Source organism: Bombina bombina, chromosome 5 (assembly GCF_027579735.1).
Source record: "Bombina bombina isolate aBomBom1 chromosome 5, aBomBom1.pri, whole genome shotgun sequence".
Taxonomy (NCBI): domain Eukaryota; kingdom Metazoa; phylum Chordata; class Amphibia; order Anura; family Bombinatoridae; genus Bombina; species Bombina bombina.
Window position 1 is genome coordinate 682945680 of NC_069503.1, and position 23672 is coordinate 682969351.

General features: G+C 41.5%; 1 protein-coding gene across 1 annotated transcript in view; it reads right to left on the reverse strand.

Moving 5' to 3' along the window:
* Positions 1-23672, reverse strand: part of WRNIP1 (WRN helicase interacting protein 1) — a 359165-nt gene that overhangs the window by 64843 nt on the left and 270650 nt on the right. Inside the window, exon 6 of the mRNA XM_053714658.1 lies at positions 4094-4173. Within this exon, the coding sequence (XP_053570633.1) occupies positions 4094-4173 (80 nt within the window). The remainder of the gene's footprint in view (positions 1-4093; positions 4174-23672) is intronic.

A 23672-nucleotide genomic window follows, 5' to 3' on the forward strand; every position in this document is an offset into this window, starting at 1 on the left:
AGGTGAACACAGGGTACTCACTTGTAAGAAAGGCAATCAATCTTGCCCATAAAGACAGGCTGGATTTCTACAGCAGTCCAGCTAGCTGATTAGTGTCCAAAACAAGAAGTGTTCCCTTGCCAAATGAAAAGATGAAGCCTGTACCAAGATATCGTCAAGGTAAGGTGCTGCTGCAATACTCTGGGTTCTGGTCACAGCTAGCAGAGCACCCAGAACCTTTCTAAATATTCTGGGAGCAGTAGCTAAGCCAAATGTTAGTGCTATGAACTGGAAATGCTGATCTAGAAAGGCAAACCTCAGGAACTGAAAATGATCCTTGTGGATCGGAACATGAAGGCATGCATCCTTCAGATCAATAGTAGTCATGAATTGCCCTTCCAGAATCAGAGGAAGGATCGATCGGATCGTCTCCATCTTGAAGGAAAGGACACTTAGACATTTGTTTAGACATTTCAAGTCCAGAATAGGATGAAAAGTGCCCTCCTTTTTGGGAACCACAAAGAGATTACAATAAAACCCTAGTTCTCTTTCTGATACAGGTACCGGGATGATTACTCCTAAGGAGGATAGGTCCAGTACGCAATCTAAAAGGGCTGTCCTCTTCTCTGGTCTTGTAGATAGTCTGGAGAGGAGGAACCTGCCCCTGTGTGGATGAGATTTGAATCCTATCCTGTATCCTTGAGATACAACTTCTAACACCCAAGGATCCTGAACGTCCTGAAACCAGGCGTCTGAGAAAACGACAGTCTGCCCCCTACTCGATCCGATCCTGGATCGGGGGCCGCCCCTTCATGCAGATTTGTTATCTGCGGGCTTCTTGGTCTGTTTGGACTTGTTCCAGGACTTAGCAGGCTTCCAAGTACTCTTGGGCTGCTCAGGCTTGGAGGATGATTGAGTTCTTTGGGACTTGTCCGAAAGAAAGGAACGAAAATTAGAGGACTGCCATACCTTAGGTCTGTTTTTCTTATCCTGTGGTAGGAAAGCACCTTTCCCCCCCCCCCCCGTAACCATAGAAATGAGTCCAGACTTGGTCAAAATAAAATCTTCCCCTTGAATGGTAAGGAAAGGCGTCTGGATTTAAAAACCATATCCACGGACCAAGACTTTAACCAAAGAGCCATGCGAGCTAGGACAGCAAAACCTGAAGCCTTTGCATTCAAACAGACATTCTGCATATTCGCATCACAGATAAAGGAGTTTGCTATCTTCAAAGCCATAATCCTATCCTGAATATCCTCAAGGGGAGATTCCACCAAAATAAGTTCTGACAGAGAGTCACACCAATAGGTGGCTGCCCCTGCACTGGCAGCTACCACTGCCTGGAACAAACCCCATATTTTGTATTTTGGAACATTCTTCTCAGGTAACTTTCCAACTTCTTATCCATAGGTTCCCTAAAAATGAGCTATCTTCCAGAGGGATAGTGGTACGCTTAGCTAGCGTCGAAATGGCTCCATCCACCTTAGGGATGGAACTCCACAGTTCCAGTTGAGAGTCAGGAACTGGAAATAACTTCTTAAAAGTTGAAGATGAAGAAAAGGGAGTTCCAATCCTTTCTCATTCGCTACTGATAATGTTCGCCATGCGAACTGGAACAGGGAAAGTCTGTGGAGCCTTCTTGTCTTCAAAGACCCTGTCTAATTTAGGAATCTTAGGTTCCTCACGAAGCTTCACTTCGGGAACCTCTAGAGTAGACAAAACCTCCTTTAGCAGAAAACGTAAGATGTTCAATCTTAAATCTGAAGTTGGGCTCCTCAGAAGGAGGCGGTTTAGCTATTGAAGTTTCCAACTCTGAAAGTTCACCCTCTGATGCTACAGAGGTTAACTCGTCCTCGGAAATCTGAGACATACTGGCTAAATCCAATTGGAAATTTGATATATCTAGATCAGTAGAACTATGTTTAACCTTTCTCTTGCGTTTCCCAGAGATAGGCACTCAGGGCCGCGGACACAGCAGATTGTAACTGTGTAGTAAAGTCCGCTGGATAAAAGCCCCCTACAAACGAAGTAATAGGCGTGCCGTGGGGAACTGCATGTGAAACTTTTTGAGGGGAGAAGATAGGCATCTCCCGGACCACAGAGTCCTGAGAGGTGGACGGCTCAGAGGGGCTAATTATGTTAGAGGGGTTAACAGATTTAGCTCCCTTCTTAGAGTTTAGAACAGCACACAGGCAATTGGAACAAAATTGAGTAGGTGGGCAAAACAAGGCTTCCTCACAATATAGACAGGCATTATTAATTAGTATAGAAGGCACAGAACACTCTAATGTGTTAATCAGAGTCAGAGTCCTCCATAGCTGGAGATGTAATCCCACAGTAAGTGGTAAACTGTCTTAAATAATAAAGAGGCACCTTTATAACACTAGTGGCTGGGGCACTCACCACCTCCTAGACCCAGACCAACTAAAAATGCTCTCCGTAGGACTGACAGAGTTCCTTGCAGCAGGATCGTAAGAGAACGGAAGCCAGATGCACCCGATCACGTGGTGCGCAAGTAAGAACCGCCCCTTCTATGAGGAAAAAGTGTGAAATGCTATTAGGAGCTGCGCAACTTCGAAAAGGAAAGTAAAACCTTTCTGTATAATAAGTTCCATTGCCGAGAGCCCCAAGTCTAAATTGAGCCCAAACCCTTCACAAGTGCTCCTGTCAGGAGCTAAGCAGTACACAAAAGTCCCAAAACTGTTCCAAAAAGAATCTCTTAAACTAATGAGATATTAACCCTGGATCCTATAGAAGGCTACAAGGTGTCAAACTGTGACCCATAGGAGTCACTCCATAAAACTTAGGGGAAATGAAAAACGCACTAGGTACTTTCCCCTAGGTCAAAATAAAATGGACCTACCCTCCAGGATCTATGCTGTGGAACAGGCACAGCCTCTCAAGTGTGACAGTCTTGCCGCAGTGTTCTGACAGGGACCTGAGTGCAAAAAGGCAAGTAGTGTAACTCGTTAACACTGATTACCCAGGAGCTGTTAGATAGGTAGTCTAGATCGGTTTGCAGGAAAAATTTCCTTGCATAACCTCTAACGGTTATCAATACTCTCACTGCGTCCTCACTTAAATGGGAAAACACCCATTAAAGGACTATCCGTATCTTCTGACACTTCTCTGCCATCCTTCTCTAGTGACGAAAGGCAAAGAATGACTGGGGGGGTGGGGGAGGGATATTTAAAGGGACAGTATACACTCATTTTCATATAACTGCATGTAATAGACACTACTATAAAGAATAAGATGCACAGATACTGATATAAAAATCCAGTATAAAACTGTTTAAAAACTTACTTAGAAGCTGTCAGTTTGGCTCTGTTGAAAAGGTAGCTGGAAAGCCCACTGCAAGTGGCAAATAAGACACTCCCCCCTCCCTTTGCATATGAAAAGACCCTTTACACAAACAGGAGCAAGATGGAGAAGGTAGCTGACGGTATTCACATAAAACTTTGGGGCTTGGTTAGGAGTCTGAAAATCAGAGCAATGTTATTTAAAAATAAGCAAAACTATACATTTATTTAAAAAAAAACTTTATGGACTATATAAATAGATCATCTACAAAACATTTATGCAAAGAAAAAATGAGTGTATAATGTCCCTTTAAGCCTTTGGCTGGGGTGTCTTTGCCTCCCCCTGGTGGCCAGGTGTTGATATTCCCAACAGTAAGGAATGAAGTCGTGGATCCCTGCCTTTGGAAAGAAACACATGATGCATTTTAAAAAGCGTCAAAGTTTTACCAGCTGCATAAAATTTATGACAAAAGTACAAAGTGAAAAACTATTGAAGTATTGTCCTTTTCAGTATAAGTGCAGTTTCAAGAAGCAAAAGCAGTTATTTCAAATGCCAAAATAAAAGAGCAGCTATTAGGAAAAAATGTAATACACCCCAGCAGGAAAAATGGATAATTGAGAACATATTAAAGGGAATACAAATTTACAATATGGCTTAGCTTTAAAAGACCATTGACAAGAATGCAGTCACTAACGGTTTTATTAATAAAATGGGAGTTCCATGCATATTATCAGGTAACTATTACTAACTAAACACAACTTAGCAATGATCCCAGAAATAGAAATATTAATAAAGGCAAATACAGACTTACATCGCATTCAGGCATTCCGATAAAATGACAGGCTTGGTAAGCAGATACTGCCTGTGGGAGTGCCAGTGGATCAGCCAGACCTGTATCAAGCACATACAAATTGAAAAAAATCATAAGAGGAAAACTAAACACATTTGACCTTTAGCATCACCTATAAATATTAGAACCTGAACTTCAAGACTCATAGTATACAGTAAATAAATACTTTCTTCAACACTTTTTTAAAATGTTGTCGTACATGGCTCAAATAAATAATTAGGGAAAACTATTTCTACTTACGCTTTATATAAAGATATCTTAGGGTCATGGAGAAAATCCATGAAGATACTGGGTATTGCACCAAATATTTGTAAATGGTTACCAATACAGGGCAATAAAAATTATTTTCCTTTAGAAAATATAGTGAATATATTTAATAAATGGTCACATACTAAATCTTTAGCTATTGAAGATCTTTATGATCAGGGGACTAAGAAAAGCTATACTTTTTCTAAATTTCAAAAAGTCTTGCCGACAGTTCAAACAAAAACATAATTTATGCTTACCTGATAAATTCCTTTCTTCTGTTGTGTGATCAGTCCACGGGTCATCATTACTTCTGGGATATAACTCCTCCCCAACAGGAAATGCAAGAGGATTCACCCAGCAGAGCTGCATATAGCTCCTCCCCTCTACGTCAGTCCCAGTCATTCGACCAAGAATCAACGAGAAAGGAGTAACCAAGGGTGAAGTGGTGACTGGAGTATAATTTAAAAGATATTTACCTGCCTTAAACAGGGCGGGCCGTGGACTGATCACACAACAGAAGAAAGGAATTTATCAGGTAAGCATAAATTATGTTTTCTTCTGTTATGTGTGATCAGTCCACGGGTCATCATTACTTCTGGGATACCAATACCAAAGCAAAAGTACACGGATGACGGGAGGGATAGGCAGGCTCATTATATAGAAGGAACCACTGCCTGAAGAACCTTTCTCCCAAAAATAGCCTCCGAAGAAGCAAAAGTGTCAAATTTGTAAAATTTGGAAAAAGTATGAAGCGAAGACCAAGTTGCAGCCTTGCAAATCTGTTCAACAGAGGCCTCATTCTTAAAGGCCCAAGTGGAAGCCACAGCTCTAGTGGAGTGAGCTGTAATTCTTTCAGGAGGCTGCTGACCAGCAGTCTCATAGGCTAAACGTATTATGCTACGAAGCCAAAAAGAGAGAGAGGTAGCAGAAGCTTTTTGACCTCTCCTCTGTCCAGAATAAACGACAAACAGGGAAGAAGTTTGGCGAAAATCTTTAGTTGCCTGTAAGTAGAACTTGAGGGCACGAACTACATCCAGATTGTGTAGAAGACGTTCCTTCTTTGAAGAAGGATTTGGACACAAGGATGGAACAACAATCTCTTGATTGATATTCCTGTTAGTGACCACCTTAGGTAAGAACCCAGGTTTAGTACGCAGAACTACCTTGTCTGAGTGAAAAATCAGATAAGGAGAATCACAATGTAAGGCTGATAACTCAGAGACTCTTCGAGCCGAGGAAATAGCCATTAAAAACAGAACTTTCCAAGATAACAATTTTATATCAATGGAATGAAGGGGTTCAAATGGAACACCCTGTAAAACGTTAAGAACTAAGTTTAAACTCCATGGCGGAGCAACAGCTTTAAACACAGGCTTGATCCTAGCTAAAGCCTGACAAAAAGCCTGGACGTCTGGATTTTCTGACAGACGCCTGTGTAACAAGATGGACAGAGCTGAAATCTGTCCCTTTAATGAACTAGCTGATAAACCCTTTTCTAACCCTTCTTGTAGAAAGGACAATATCCTAGAGATCCTAACCTTACTCCATGAGTAATGTTTGGATTCGCACCAGTATAGGTATTTACGCCATATTTTATGGTAAATCTTTCTGGTAACAGGCTTCCTAGCCTGTATCAGGGTATCAATAACCGACTCAGAAAAACCACGTTTTGATAAAATCAAACGTTCAATTTCCAAGCAGTCAGCTTCAGAGAAGTTAGATTTTGATGTTTGAATGGACCCTGTATCAGAAGGTCCTGTCTTAGAGGTAGAGACCAAGGCGGACAGGATGACATGTCCACTAGATCTGCATACCAAGTCCTGCATGGCCATGCAGGCGCTATTAGAATCACTGATGCTCTCTCCTGCTTGATTTTGGCAATCAATCGAGGAAGCAGCGGAAAGGGTGGAAACACATAAGCCATCCCGAAGTTCCAAGGTGCTGTCAAAGCATCTATCAGAACCGCTCCCGGATCCCTGGATCTGGACCCGTAGCGAGGAAGTTTGGCGTTCTGGCGAGACGCCATGAGATCTATCTCTGGTTTGCCCCAACGTCGAAGTATTTGGGCAAAGACCTCCGGATGAAGTTCCCACTCCCCCGGATGAAAAGTCTGGCGACTCAAGAAATCCGCCTCCCAGTTCTCCACTCCCGGGATGTGGATTGCTGACAGGTGGCAAGAGTGAGACTCTGCCCAGCGAATTATCTTTGATACTTCCACCATTGCTAGGGAGCTTCTTGTCCCTCCCTGATGGTTGATGTAAGCTACAGTCGTGATGTTGTCCGACTGAAACCTGATGAACCCCCGAGTTGTTAATTGGGGCCAAGCTAGAAGGGCATTGAGAACTGCTCTCAATTCCAGAATGTTTATTGGAAGGAGACTCTCCTCCTGATTCCATAGTCCCTGAGCCTTCAGAGAATTCCAGACAGCGCCCCAACCTAGTAGGCTGGCGTCTGTTGTTACAATTGTCCAGTCTGGCCTGCTGAATGGCATCCCCCTGGACAGGTGTGGCCGATGAAGCCACCATAGAAGAGAATTTCTGGTCTCTTGATTCAGATTCAGAGTAGGGGACAAATCTGAGTAATCCCCATTCCACTGACTTAGCATGCATAATTGCAGAGGTCTGAGGTGTAGGCGTGCAAAAGGTACTATGTCCATTGCCGCTACCATTAAGCCGATCACCTCCATGCATTGAGCTACTGACGGGTGTTGAATGGAATGAAGGACACGGCATGCATTTTGAAGCTTTGTTAACCTGTCCTCTGTCAGGTAAATCTTCATTTCTACAGAATCTATAAGAGTCCCCAAGAATGGAACTCTTGTGAGAGGAAAAAGAGAACTCTTCTTTTCGTTCACTTTCCATCCATGCGACCTTAGAAATGCCAGAACTAACTCTGTATGAGACTTGGCAGTTTGAAAGCTTGAAGCTTGTATTAGAATGTCGTCTAGGTATGGAGCTACCGAAATCCCTCGCGGTCTTAGTACCGCCAGAAGGGCACCCAGAACCTTTGTGAAGATTCTTGGAGCCGTAGCCAATCCGAATGGAAGAGCTACAAACTGGTAGTGCCTGTCTAAGAAGGCAAACCTTAGATACCGGTGATGATCTTTGTGGATCGGTATGTGAAGGTAAGCATCCTTTAAATCCACTGTGGTCATGTACTGACCCTCTTGGATCATGGGTAAGATTGTCCGAATAGTTTCCATTTTGAACGATGGAACTCTTAGGAATTTGTTTAGAATCTTTAAATCTAAGATTGGCCTGAAAGTTCCCTCTTTTTTGGGAACCACAAACAGGTTTGAGTAGAACCCTTGTCCTTGTTCCGACCGCGGAACCGGATGGATCACTCCCATTATTAACAGATCTTGAACGCAGCGTAGAAACGCTTCTTTCTTTATCTGGTTTGTTGACAACCTTGACAGATGAAATCTCCCTCTTGGGGGAGATAATTTGAAGTCTAGAAGGTATCCCTGAGATATGATCTCTAGTGCCCAGGGATCCTGAACATCTCTTGCCCAGGCCTGGGCGAAGAGAGAGAGAGTCTGCCCCCCACTAGATCCGGTCCCGGATCGGGGGCTCTCGGTTCATGCTGTCTTTGGGGCAGCAGCAGGTTTCCTGGCCTGCTTGCTCTTGTTCCAGGACTGGTTAGGCTTCCAGCCTTGCCTGTAACGAGCAACAGCTCCTTCCTGTTTTGGTGCAGTGGAGGTTGATGCTGCTCCTGTTTTGAAGTTCCGAAAGGGACGAAAATTAGACTGTCTAGCCTTAGCTTTGGCTTTGTCTTGAGGTAGGGCGTGGCCCTTACCTCCTGTAATGTCAGCGATAATCTCTTTCAAACCGGGCCCAAATAAAGACTGCCCCTTGAAAGGTATATTAAGTAATTTGGACTTAGAAGTAACATCAGCTGACCAGGATTTTAGCCACAGCGCCCTACGTGCCTGTATGGCGAATCCTGAGTTCTTAGCCGTAAGTTTGGTTAAATGTACTACGGCCTCCGAAATGAAGGAATTAGCTAGTTTAAGGACTCTAAGCCTGTCCGTAATGTCGTCTAGCGTAGATGAACTAAGGTTCTCTTCAAGCGACTCAATCCAAAATGCTGCCGCAGCCGTAATCGGCGCGATACATGCAAGGGGTTGTAATATAAAACCTTGTTGAACAAACATTTTCTTAAGGTAACCCTCTAATTTTTTATCCATTGGATCTGAGAAAGCACAGCTATCCTCCACCGGGATAGTGGTACGCTTAGCTAAAGTAGAAACTGCTCCCTCCACCTTGGGGACCGTTTGCCATAAGTCCCGAGTGGTGGCGTCTATTGGAAACATCTTTCTAAATATTGGAGGGGGTGAGAACGGCACACCGGGTCTATCCCACTCCTTAGTAACAATTTCAGTTAGTCTCTTAGGTATAGGAAAAACGTCAGTACTCGCCGGTACCGCAAAGTATTTATCCAACCTACACAGTTTCTCTGGTATTGCAACGGTGTTACAATCGTTGAGAGCTGCTAAGACCTCCCCTAGTAATACACGGAGGTTCTCCAATTTAAATTTAAAATTTGAAATATCTGAGTCCAATCTGTTTGGATCAGAACCGTCACCCACAGAATGAAGCTCTCCGTCCTCATGCTCTGCGAGCTGTGACGCAGTATCAGACATGGCCCTAGCATTGTCAGCGCACTCTGTTCTCACCCCAGAGTGATCACGCTTGCCTCTTAGTTCTGGTAATTTAGACAAAACTTCAGTCATAACAGTAGCCATATCTTGTAATGTTATCTGTAATGGCCGCCCAGATGTACTAGGCGCCAAAATATCACGCACCTCCCGGGCGGGAGATGCAGGTACTGCCGCGTGAGGCGAGTTAGTCGGCATAACTCTCCCCTCGCTGTTTGGTGAAATTTGTTCACATTGTACAGATTGACTTTTATTTAAAGTAGCATCAATACAGTTAGTACATAAATTTCTATTGGGCTCCACCTTGGCATTGGAACAAATGACACAGATATCTTCCTCTGAGTCAGACATGTTTAACACACTAGCAAAAAACTTACAACTTGGTTATAATCTTTTTTAGCAAAAAAACGTACTGTGCCTCAAATAGGTACTAACGATTAAATGACAGTTGAAATAATGAACTGAAAAACAGTTATAGCATCAAACTTTAAAATAACAAAACTTTTAGCAAAGGTTTGTTCCCATTAGTAAAATAACAATAATTAAATTTGACATAAAAAATACAAAGCAACGTTTTTATTCACAGTCACTATAAGAATTCTCACAGCTCTGCTGAGAGAATTTACCTCCCTTCAAAGAAGTTTGTAAACAGCAACCAGCCTCTGCCGAGTTTCAAACTTGCAACCTGTTACTTGTGAGGTGGGCCAGATAACCACTAAGCTACAACTGCATACTCAGATCTATCAGAGATGAACCGGATCATGCAGGAAATATAAAAGTAACTGACTGGTATTTTTTGATGCGTAGCAAAGAGCGCCAAAAACGGCCCCTCCCTCTCCCACACAGCAGTGAAGAGAAACGAAACTGTCACAATTAAAGCAAAAAAACTGCCAAGTGGAAAATAATGCCCAAATATTTATTCACACAGTACCTCAGCAATGTAAACGATTCTACATTCCAGCAAAAACGTTTAACATGATAAATAGTTATTAAAAAGGATTAGTGACCTTTAACAGAGTAGTTCCGGTGAAATACCATCCCCAGAATACTGAAGTGTATACATACATGTCATTTTAACGGTATGGCAGGATTTTCTCATCAATTCCATTCAGAAAATAAAAACTGCTACATACCTCAATGCAGATTCATCTGCCCGCTGTCCCCTGATCTGAAGCCTTTACCTCCCTCAGATGGCCGAGAACAGCAATATGATCTTAACTACTCCGGTTAAAATCATAGTAAAAAACTCTGACAGATTCTTCCTCAAACTCTGCCAGAGAAGTAATAACACGCTCCGGTGCTATTTTAAAATAACAAACTTTTGATTGAAGTCATAAAAACTAAGTATAATCACCATAGTCCTCTCACACATCCTATCTAGTCGTTGGGTGCAAGAGAATGACTGGGACTGACGTAGAGGGGAGGAGCTATATGCAGCTCTGCTGGGTGAATCCTCTTGCATTTCCTGTTGGGGAGGAGTTATATCCCAGAAGTAATGATGACCCGTGGACTGATCACACATAACAGAAGAAACATATGTTCTACTTTCTTCAACTAAAGAGCTATATTCACAATCAACTACGGTTAGATCATCCATTAATGGATGTAATTAATCCTGAAAAATGGTCATTGTCATCAATCTACAAAATCCTTAGGGCAACAGAGGTGAAAAGACTATCAACAGAACTGATTAGCTATTGGGTAAAACTAGTAGATACTCCTGGTCTGAGTGGACTTCTCCTAAAAAGTCTCAGGAGAACTCAATCATTATGCCCTTCTATGTATCTAAGGGAAACTCAGTTCAGACTATTACACAGAGACTATCTCACGCCATGTAGAGTGGCCAAGTGGAATAGAGAAGTTACAAATCTATGTATTAAATGTGCTCAGGACAATACAGACTTAGGACATCTGTTATGGGATTGCCCGAAATTGAACCAATTCTGGTTGAAAATTAGTTAACTTCTCTCCCAAATAACTAAAATAAAATTAAAGTTCAAATAACAAAGGAATCTATTCTTCTTTTGAGGACTCACAATTCCTGGGGAAAAATAAGTAATTTTATTTTAACAGCTATTTTGATTCTCAGAAAATTAATTTATAGCAATTGGACTAAAACTAGAATTCCCCTAATTAGTGAAGCAAAGAAGCTTCTCATAAATTCCACAATAATAGCCGCCTATGGCTTTAGATCAGAGACGTAGAGGGGTGACTCCTTTAGCAAGATCTGGGGAGATTTTATCCAATACCAGGGAGTGAATTTTATAATCCGGATAGAGCAAATTGCCAATCTCCAACTAGGGTAGGCTGGGTTGAGAGAAAAGGGAGGTTAGGGCCCTTTCATTTATTTTATTTTTTCGAAGGCTTTCTCAAAAAAAATTATGCATTTGATATATATTTATATATGGATTATTATTAAAAATGGTAAATTAACCTACTAGAGAGAGGGGGGGCTGGGAAGTGATTGTACTTATTGGTATTACTATTTATATAACTTATGATTCTACTATGTGTTTTCTTTTTCTTTGCACGTTGTAATAAAGATTAAAATATATATATATATTATTTTTCCTGTAAAGACTTGTTCTAAGCAATCTATTATGGCATTCTGTATTATCATTATACTAATATACCTCCTTAGTAGTTAGATCACTGTAATAAAAAAGTAACTAACAAGTTACCCTTATACAACTATATTTATAAAACTTAATTATATGTTGTCTGCAATTGATGTCAAGGCATTTACAAATATAACCGAACACATGTAGCAATCAAATGGATAATCAATTGATTAGGTAAAGTTTTGAATATGATGTTCTCTTCTGAGAGTTTGCATAGTAAGCTACAATGCACTTATAATTTAGAAACTTTGTGCTGCATTTGTTTTACGATGGAGGGGCCACTGGCCCCAATAAACTTCTTGTTTTAACGTTTGGCGGACTCCGGCACTACTTTTTTTGTAACTTAGAAGTGTAACAATAGATGTGGTGTGGGGTCAGCCATATAAATTATGAAGTTTACTATACTAGCACAATGTATCTGGCCACCCTGCAGAACTGTTCAAAAGAAACTTCACAAAACAAGGCACAAGGTGAAACTATAGCTCAAGTACAATTAACCTTTACCTAAAAAGGAAATCTTCAACTCATATGCTTAAGGAGTGCTGAATAAAACCAACAATCCACAGAAGGTAGTTTGAAATACAGCAGTACTACAACTACAATAAAACAAAAAAACATTATTTTTACATGATAAAGAGGTGCAAAGTAGAACTGCCGCCAACTAGGAGAAAAAAAAGAAAATGGACGGGTTTGTTTACTCTCACTACCAAGAAAAAAAAGGCATTTATCAGGTTAGAATAAATTATGTTTTCTCTTTCTTCAGGTGGTGTGAGTCCACGATTCCTTACTGTTGGGAATTAATACCCAAGCTGTGGAGTCCACGAAAAAATGGGTGGGATAAAAAGGAAGTAAAGCAGGCACCTATTTACAAGAAACTGCTGAAGAACCTTCCTGCCAAAAGCTTCCTCAGCTGAGGTGAATACATCAAAAAGGTAAAATTTAGTAAAAGTATGCAATGACGACCAAGTTGCAGCCTTGCAAATTTGGTCTACTGAGGCCTCATTTTTAAAGGAAGAAAAGAGTACTTGTCTGCGCACAATCTAAGGTCGTTGTGCTTAAGTGTGAATGAAAAAAGAGGGGGAGTAAGACAAACTTAAAATAGCAATTGCTTTACTTCATAAAAATCATATACTAAATACAAAAAAGAATTTCATACAAATTTCATACAGAAATTAAACAATAAAAAATAAACAAAAATCAAACAGTTAAAATTGTAAATAACTGTGACAAAACAATACAATAGTGGAAGAATACAATTAAAATATAATACAACGTTTTCTCAAATGAGAATTGTTGCTGCTGAAAATGTTATACCTGCTATTGCTATTTCAAGTGGGGCAATAAGTAGCAATATGTGCCAGTTTGTAAAAGGTCCCAATAGTCTCCCAATGGTTTCCAAGAGCCCAGACTAAGCAGTCAGAAGATGGTCATCAAAACAGAATTCATGCTTACCTGATAAATTACTTTCTCTTACGGTGTATCCAGTCCACGGATTCATCCTTACTTGTGGGATATTCTCATTCCCTACAGGAAGTGGCAAAGAGAGCACACAGCAGAGCTGTCCATATAGCTCCCCCTCAGGCTCTGCCCCCCCCCCAGTCATTCGACCGACGGTTAGGAGAAAAAGGAGAAACCATAGGGTGCAGTGGTGACTGTACTTTTACAAAAATAAATTTGAACCTGACTTAATTGCCAGGGCGGGCCGTGGACTGGATACACCGTAAGAGAAAGTAATTTATCAGGTAAGCATAAATTCTGTTTTCTCTTACATGGTGTATCCAGTCCACGGATTCATCCTTACTTGTGGGATACCAATACCAAAGCTTTAGGACACGGATGAAGGGAGGGAACAAGTCAGGTAACCTAAACGGAAGGCACCACTGCTTGCAAAACCCAAAAATAGCCTCCGAAGAAGCAAAAGTATTGAATTTGTAAAATTTGGCAAAAGTATGCAGTGATGACCAAGTCGCTGCCTTACAAATCTGTTCAACAGAAGCCTCATTCTTGAAAGCCCATGTGGAAGCCACAGCTCTGGTGGAATGAGCGGTAATTCGTTCAGGAGGCTGCTGTCCAGCAGTCTCATATGCCAATCGGATGATGCTTTTCAGCCAGAAGGAAAGAGAGGTAGCAGTCGCTTTTTGACCTCTCCTCTTACCAGAATAGACAACAAACAAAAATGATGTTTGTCTGAAATCTTTAGTTGCTTTTAAATAGAATTTTAAAGCACGAACCACATCAAGATTGTGTAATAGCCGTTCCTTCTTAGAAACTGGATTAGGACACAGAGAAGGAACAATGATTTCCTGGTTAATATTCTTATTAGAAACCACTTTTGGAAGGAAACCAGGTTTGGTACGCAAAACAACCTTATCTGCATGGAACACCAGATAGGGTGAATTACACTGCAAAGCAGACAATTCTGAAACTCTTCAAGCAGAAGAAATAGCTACCAAAAACAAAACTTTCCAAGATAATAACTTAATATCTATGGAATGCAAAGGTTCAAACGGAACCCCTTGAAGAACTGAAAGAACTAAATTTAGACTCCATGGAGGAGCCACAGGTTTATAGACAGGCTTGATTCTAACTAGAGCCTGTGCAAACGCCTGAACGTCTGGTACTGCTGCCAGACGCTTGTGTAACAGGATAGACAAAGCAGATATCTGTCCCTTTAAGGAACTAGCTGACAATCCTTTCTCCAATCCTTCTTGGAGAAAAGACAATATCCTTGGAATCCTGATCTTACTCCACGAGTAACCCTTGGATTCACACCAACAAAGATATTTCCGCCATATCTTATGGTAAATTTTCCTGGTGACAGGCTTTCTGGCCTTGATCAGAGTATCTATAACTGATTCAGAGAACCCACGCTTAGCTAGAATTAAGCGTTCTATCTCCAAGCAGTCAGTTGCAGAGAAACTAGATTTGGATGCTTGAATGGACCCTGTATTAGAAGATCCTGCCTCGATGGCAGCTTCCATGGTGGAACAGATGACATGTCCACTAGGTCTGCATACCAAGTCCTGCGTGGCCACGCAGACGCTATCAGAATTACCGAAGCCTTCTCCTGTTTGATTCTGGCTACTAGCCGAGGGAGAAGGGGAAACGGTGGAAATACATAAGCTAGACTGAAGGACCAAGGCGCTACTAGAGCATCTATCAATGCCGCCTTGGGGTCCCTGGACCTGGATCCGTAAAGGGGAAGTTTTGTGTTCTGACGGGACGCCATCAGATCCAATTCTGGAATGCCCCATAGCTGGGTCAGCTGAGCAAAAACCTCCGGGTGGAGTTCCCACTCTTTGTTCCTCCCTGATGATTGATGTACGCTACAGTCGTGATGTTGTCCGACTGAAATCTGATGAATTTGGCCTCCGCTAGTTGAGGCCATGCCTGGAGCGTGTTGAATATCGCTCTCAGTTCCAAAATGTTTATCGGGAGAAGAGATTCTTCCCGAGACCATAGGCCCTGAGCTTTCAGGGAGTCCCAGACTGCACCCCAGCCTAACAAACTGGCATCGGTCGTGACAATGATCCACTCCGGTCTGCGGAAGCACATTCCCTGAGACAGGTGATCCTGAGACAACCACCAGAGAAGAGAATCTCTGGTTTTCTGGTCCAGTTGTATTTGAGGAGACAAATCTGCATAATCCTTATTCCACTGTTTGAGCATGCACAGTTGGAGTGGTCTGAGATGAATTCGGGCAAAAGGGACAACGTCCATTGCCGCAACCATTAATCCGATTACCTCCATGCACTGAGCTACAGAAGGCCGAGGAATGGAATGAAGAACTCGGCAAGTAGTTAAAAGCTTTAACTTCCTGACCCCTGTCAGAAATATTTTCATTTCTACCGAGTCTATTAGTGTTCCCAGGAAGGGAAACTTGTGAGCGGGGACAGAGAACTTTTTTCAACGTTCACCTTCCACCCGTGAGACCTTAGAAAGGCCAGAACAATGTCCGTATGAGCCTTGGCTCTGGGAAAAAACGACGCCTGTATTAAGATGTCGTCTAGGTAAGGTGCTACTGCAATGCCCCGCGGTCTTAGTACCGCTAGAAGGACCCTAGCACCTTTGTGAAAATTCTGGGAGCGGTGGCCAACCCGAAAGGAAGGGCCACGAACTGGTAATGCGTGTCCAGAAAAGCGAACCTTAGGAACTGATGATGATCTTTGTGGATAGGAATCTGTAAGTATGCATCCTTTAGATCCACGGTAGTCGTATATTGACCTTCCTGGATCATCGGTAAGATTGTCCGAATGGTTTCCATTTTGAATGATGGAACTCTGAGGAATTTGTGTAGAATTTTTAGATCCAGGATTGGCCTGAAAGTTCCTTCCTTTTTGGGAACTACAAACAGGTTTGAGTAAAAGCCCAGTCCTTGTTCTGCAATTGGAACTGGGTGTATCACTCCCATCTTTAGAAGATCTTCTACACAGCGTAAGAACGCCTGTTTCTTTGTCTGGTCTGAAGACAAACGAGAAATGTAGAACCTTCCCCTTGGAGGAGAGTCCTTGAATTCTAGAAGATACCCCTGAGCAACAATTTCTAATGCCCAGGGATCTGGAACATCTCTTACCCAAGCCTGAGCAAAGAGAGAAAGTCTGCCCCCTACTAGATCCGGTCCCGGATCGGGGGCTACCCCTTCATGCTGTCTTGGTAGCAGCCGCAGGCTTCTTGGCCTGTTTACCCTTGTTCCAGCCCTGCAAAGGTTTTAGAGCGGCAAAGAGAATGACGGGGGGGGCGGAGCCTGAGGGGGAGCTATATGGACAGCTCTGCTGTGTGCTCTGTTTGCCACTTCCTGTAGGGAATGAGAATATCCCACAAGTAAGGATGAATCCGTGGACGGGATACACCATGTAAGAGAAAAGGAATCCTTTGCACAACGTATCTCTAATGGACCTGCATAGACATACATAGGTATTCCTTAGGTGTGTATAAGTGGCCACACAAAATAAAGTGTTATCCGTACTCACATAACAGCATTATCTGGCACAACCTCTCCCACCGCAGAATTCACGGCTACACCTACAGCGACTTCAGCTCACGGATCACTCTAAAGTCTAATATTCGGAAGCCGAGATATCCACACAAACCGCCTTGGTATATTATCCTTTGACCGCCTCGGTAAGAGATAAACAATACAAACAAGCAGGGCAATTCATTTGAAGTCCCAGCTGAATATTGCAATAGATCAACTTCACTACAGAAGCCTTAATGTCCAGAAGGAACAATTGACTAAGCAACGTGTGTCAAATCTTTCCGAAAGATCCTGGCAGCTGTGTCTAGACCAAAAGGAAGAGCTTCAAACTGATGGTGTCTGTTCAGAAAAGCAAAACACAGAAACTGGTGATATTCTTTGTGAATGAGAATATATACGAACGTATACTTTGGTTGTCATAAACTGATCTTGCAGGACCAAAGGAAGAATATATCTGATTGTGTTCATCTTGAATGATGGAACCCTTAAAAAACTTGTTTAGGGATGGGTCTGAATGTTCCCTCCATCTTTGGAACAATAAAAAGATTGGAGTAGAATATCATCCCTTGTTCTGACAGTGGAACTGGGACAATCACTCCCATTGTCCTCTAGATCCTTTGAGACATGAGACAGAAGAAACCTCCCTCAAAGAGGCTGTGAAAACCTATTCTGTACACTTGAGATATAATCTGATTTCTGAGAAGATGATGATTTCTGGTTTCTGGACTGACCAAGCAGAGAAAAGTTTTATTGGGCTTACCATTAGATCTTGATTTTTGATATCCTTATGTAAAAAGTCTCCCTTGCCACCTACAACAGTGTGTGTGTGTGTGTGTGGGGGGGGGGGGGGAATCCAAACAAGGACCAAACAAACTCTTTCCTTGATAAGGACAACAGTCTGGACTTTGAAACTATGTCTGCAGACCAAGATTTCAACTATAGGGCCCTTCTAGTAAGAACTGACAAAGCTGTTTTCTAAGCATTAAAGCAAATAATAAAATATTACAACATCACAAATGAGCATGATTAAGGGCGGAGACGCACACAAATTTGCAATGTTTTAAGCTGTTATCCCAATATTTTTATTAATTCAAAAGGTGCTGTTGACATTTCTAAATTGTCTATCGTTGGAGGTAATTGCAGAGACCTCAGTTGCTAAGAGGATATAATGTTATTAAAGGTGTTAGCCAACCATAAGAACCAAATATGTTCTTGAATATCCTCTAAGGAAGACACCAACTGAGTCAAGGAATCGCACCAGAGAGATGCTGCTCACCTAACACAAGCAATACCAACGGCTGGTTGAAACAATAGACCCCCTTGAAGGAAATCCTTCCCGAGATAACTTTCCTTCTTCCTATCCATCTGATCTCTGAAAGAAGTGCTGTCTGAGGAACCATGGTTCCTTTTATCAAAAGTAGAAATTGCTCCATCCACTTTTGTAATGGTTTCCCAAAGTTCTAAATTAGTAGTTGAAACAGTAAACTTTTTAAATTTAGGAGAAGGAATAAATGGAATCCAGGGCTTGTCTTGTTCCTTGGAAATAATTAATAAAAGGTACTGGAAAAACTTCCACAGACTTTGGTTTGGAAGTACTATCCAGTCGTTGAACAGCCTTATCCTCAACAGGTTTAGGATCATGGATCACTAAAGTCTGTAAAACTTCGTTAAAGAAGGAACGAATATGCTCAACCTTAAAACTAAATGATGCCTCCCCAGTTTCCTGATCTGAATTAGAGAACAAGTCTTCAGAAGTCAACTCACTCTCAGAGGGAAAAAGAGAGACATAAGAGTCAGAGACCTGAAATGGCTTGGCAGAAACTGAATGTACATCACCTCTAGCAGAAGAATTAGAGGATTTAGAGGATACGATTATGATTACGCTTACGTGTAGGCAGCATAGTAGCAAGAACCTCAGATAAAGTGGTCATTAAGTAATTTTTAAATCCTGGAGTAAAATCAGTAGTGCCACCCTGAGTAGTAGTCACTGATTAGTACAAACTGAATTTACACCAGTAGTAGGAGACATTTGAGACTAATACAGAATTTAAGCAAGTACTACAAAGTTGAGCTGGAAGAAAGACAGTAACCAATTTGCAAAGCATACATTTGTTTAATGGGAAAATAAATAAATGAATTTATCAGGTAAGTTCTTACATAAATTATGTTTTCTTTCATGCAAGTGGCAAGAGTCCATGAGCTAGTGACGTATGGGATATAATACCCAAGATGTGGAAGTTCACGAGTCACTAGAGAGGGAGGGATAAAATAAAAACAGCTATATCCGCTGAGAAATTAAATCCAAAAAAATTTAAGTTTTCTTAATAATTTCAGAAAACTCAAATCAAAGGCACTAGAGTCAAACTCAGACAGCTGCCTGAAGAACCTTTCTACCAAAGGCTGCTACCAAAGAAGCAAACACATCAAAATGGTAAAATTTAGTAAATGTATGCAAAGAAGACCAAGTTGTTGCTTTGCAAATTTGATCAACTGAAGCTTCATTCTTGAAAGCCCAAGAAGTGGCAACTGATCTAGTAGAATGAGCTGTAATTCGCTGAGGCGGAGACTGCCCCACCTCCAAATAAGCTTTGTGAATCAAAAGTTTCAACCAAGATGCCAGAGAAATAGCAGAGGCTTTCTGACCTTTCCAGGAACCAGAAAAAATAACAAATAGACTAGAAGTCTTTCTAAAATCTTTAGGAGCCTCAACATAATATTTCAAAGCTCTTACCACATCCAAAGAATGTAAAGACCTTTCAAGAGTACTCTTAGGGTTAGGACACAAGGAAGGAACTACGATTTCCCTATTAATGTTGTTAGAATTCACAACTTTAGGCAAAAATGTAAACAAAGTCTGCAAAACGGCTTTATCTTGATGGAAAATCAGATAAGGAGACTCACAAGAGAGAGCAGATAATTCAGAAACTCTTCTAGCAGAAGAGATAGCCAAAAGAAATAACACTTTCCAAGAAAGTAATTTTATATCCAGAGAATGCATAGGCTCAAAAGGAGGAGTCTGTAGAATCTTCAATACCAAATTGAGACTCCAAAGAGGAGGAATAGATTTAATAACAGGTTTGATATGAATCAAAGCCTGAACAGTGAATATCAGGAAGCTTAGCAATCTTTCTATGAAATAAGACAGAAAGTGCAGAGATTTGTCCTTTCAAAGTATTTGCAGACAACCCTTTATCCAAACCATCCTGAATAAACTGTAAAATCCTAGGAATTCTGAAAGAATGCAAAGAATAATCATGAGTGGAACATAATGAAATATAGGTTTTCCAAACCCGATGATAAATCTTCCTTGAAACAGACTTACAAGCCTGTATCATAGTGCTAATCATTGAGTCAGTGAAACCTCTATGACTAAGCACTAAACATTCAATTTCCATGCCTTCAAATTTAGAGATTTGAGACGGCCCTTGAGACAGAAGGTCTAGCCTTAAAGGAAGTGACCAAGGCTGGAAATTGGACACCCGGACAAGATCCGCATACCAAAACCTGTGAAGTCATGCTGTTGCTATCAGAAACACATAACATTGTTCTATTACAATCTTGGAGATCACACTTGGAAGAAGAACCAGAGGCGGAAAATTGTAAGCAGGTTGGTAAAACCAAGAAACAGCTAAAGCATCCACCATCTCCGCCTGAGGATCCTTGGTCCTGGAAAGGTATCTGGGAAGCTTCTTGTTTAGATGAGATGCCATCAGATCTATTTCTGGAAGACCCCACATCTGTACAAGATGAAAAAACCCATCTGGATGGAAAGACCACTCTGACAGCTGAGATAATTTGCTTCCCAAATGTCTACACCTGGGATATGAATCGCAGAAGTTTGACAAGAGTTGCATTCCGCCCAAGAAAGTATCCGAGATACTTCTTTCATTGCTGAAGGACTTCGAGTCCTTCCTTGATTGATATATGCCACTGTTGTGATATGGTCTGTCTGAAAACGAATGTAAAGTTCTCTCTTCAATAGAGGGCAAGCCTGAAGAGCTCTGAAAATAGCACAGAGTTCTAAAATATTGATTGGTAACCTCGCTTCTTGAGGATTCCAAACCCCTTGTGCTGTCAGAGACCCACAGACAGCTCCCCAACCTGTAAGACTTGCATCTGTTGAGATCACAGTACAGGAAGGACGGACAAAGGAGGTCCCTTGAACAATAAGGTGATGGTTTAACCACCAAGTCAGAAAGAGTTGAGTGTTGGGATTTAAGTATATCAACTGTGATATCTGAGAATAATCCATGCACTATTGGTGCAACATGCAAAGATGTAGAGGTCTCATATTAAAACTAGCAAAGGAGATTGCGTCCGATGCTGCAGTCATGAGACCTAAAACTTTCATGCACATAGCCACTGAAGGAAATGAAAGAGACTGAAGGTTTAGACAAGCTAAAACCAACTTCATTTGTCTCTTGTCTGTTAGAGAAAGAGTCATGGACACTGAATCTATCTGGAAATCTAAAAAGGTGACCCTTGTCTAAGGAATCAAGAAATTCTTTGGTAAATTGATCCTCCAACCATGTCTTAGAAGAAACCACACTAGTTGATTCATGTGAGATTCTGCTAAATGAAAAGATTGAGCTAGTACCAAGATATCAGCCAAATAAGGAAACACTGCAATACCCTGCTCTCTGATTACAGATATAGGAGAACCCAGAACCTTCGAGAAAATTCTTGGAGCTGTCGCTAGGCCAAACAGAAGAGCGACAAATTGGTAATGCTTGTCTAGAAAAGAGAATCTCAGAAAACGATAGTGGTCTGGATGAATCAGAATGTGAAGGTAAGCATCCTGTAAGTCTATTGTGGACATGAAATGACCTTGCTGAACAAAAGGCAGAATAGTACTTATAGTCACTATCTTGAAAGTTGGGACTCTAACAAAACCATTTAAAATTTTCAGATTCAGGATTGGTCTGAACGAATCTTCTTTCTTTGGGACAATGAACAGATTTGAATAAAAACCCAAACCCTGTTCCTGCTGAGGAACTGGGGCAATCACCCCTGAAAGCTCTAGGTCTGAAACACACTTCCGAAAAGCCTGAGCCTTCACAGGGTTTGTTGGAACATGAGAAAGAAAGAATCTTCCCATGGGAGGTCTCCAATTAGAGCCAGAGGCCTTAGGGGAAGGAGAGGTTTTTTGTTCTCTATTCTGACGAAAGGAACAAAAACGATTGGGAGATTTAAACTTACCCTTAGATTTCATATCTTGGGGCAGAACAACTCCCTTTCCCCCAGTGAAAGTGGAGATAATAGAATCCAATTGAGAACCAAATAATTTATTACCCTGAAATGATAGAGATAGAAAACATAAATTATGCTTACCTGATAATTTTATTTCCATTGTGGGCAGGAGAGTCCACGGCTTCATTCATTACTTTTGGAGAATAAAAAACCTGGCCACCAGGAGGAGGCAAAGACAGCCCAGCCAAAGGCTTAAATACCTACCCCACTCCCCCCATCCCCCAGTCATTCTGCCAAGGGAACAAAAAAATAAAAGAAGATATCAAGGCAGACAGAACATCATATGCTCCCTGACATCCTCTAGGAGGCGCTAAATACCATACACAACCAGATAATTGTAAGCATGAACAGTGCTAAATATAAATGTGAAAGAAAAAAACAGTGTTGGTGCACAATTAGAAATATATAGGAACAATCTGCCACATAAAATTGTACTGAGTGGAAAGTTACCACCAAAGCACAGGTATAGGTATAGAGTCCAGGTATTCAACTTGAAAAAGTCCCACAAAGGAAATAGATGTGGACGTGATGTGAGGAGGTGCAGCAGGCAGCTCTCTAACTTCAACCAGGGGAAGGCAATCTGTTAGAAAAACACAATGGATAGAGGCGCCAATGGTGCAGCTCAATGGTGAATCTTGATAGCTTACAATAAAAGGAGAACAATAAAAGAAGTACCCTGTGTTCTCCTTTTATTGTAAGCTATCAAGATTCACCATTGATCTGCACCATTGGCGCCTCTATCCATTGTGGTTTTCTGCCGAGGGAACAAGGAACAGTAGGAGAAATATCAGGGTATAAATGGTGCCAGAAGATAAATTAAATTTGGGTCCACTCAATGGAGTTACGGGCGGGAGCAGTGGACTCTACTCCCCATGATGGAAATAAAATTATCAGGTAAGCATAATTTATGTTTTCCATCTAAAGGGGAGGAGAGTCCATGGCTTTATTCATTACTTTTGGGAAACATATACCCAAGTTTTAGAGGACACTGAATGAAACCAGGAGGGTAAAAAGGTGGACCCTAATTTGAGGGCACCCCAGCCTGTAAAACCTTTCTCCCAAAAGCAGCTTCTGCAGAATCAAAAACGACAAATTTGTAAAAGTGTGTACGGAGGATCGGGTAGCCGCCTTACAAACCTGCTCCATAGAGGCCTCATTTTTAAAGGCCCAAGACGAAGCCACAGCTCTAGTTAAATGAGCCGTGATCCTCTGAGGAGGCTTATGTCCCGCTGTCTCATAGGCTAAGCGAATCAAGCTCCTCAACCAAAAAGACAAAGAAGTAGAAGAGACCTTCTGCCCCTTGCACTTCCCTGAATACACCACAAAAAGAGATGTAGAGTGTCTGAAGTTTTATCTTCAGGCTACAAAGGATTTCAAAGCATGAACCACATCCAAATTATGAAGTAACCTCTCCTTAGGAGAAGAAGGGTTAGGGCACAAAGAAGAAACAATTATTTCCTGATTGATGTTACGGTTAAATACCACTTTGGGAAGAAAATCCAACACGGTGCGAAGAATAGCCTTATCTGTATGAAAAACCAGGTAAGGAGGCTCGAATTGCAAGGCGGCGAACTCAGATACTCTGCGTACTGATGAAATAACCGACAGGAAGAGAACCTTTCAAGACATAATCTTAATGTCAATGGAATGCAAAGGCTCAAACAGAACCCTCTGTAATACCTTAAGGACCAAGTGTAAGTTCCATGGGGGAGCAGACTGCCTAAAGACAGGCCTGATTCTAGACAGAGCCTGAACGAAAGATTGAATGTCAGGAAGCTCAGGGAG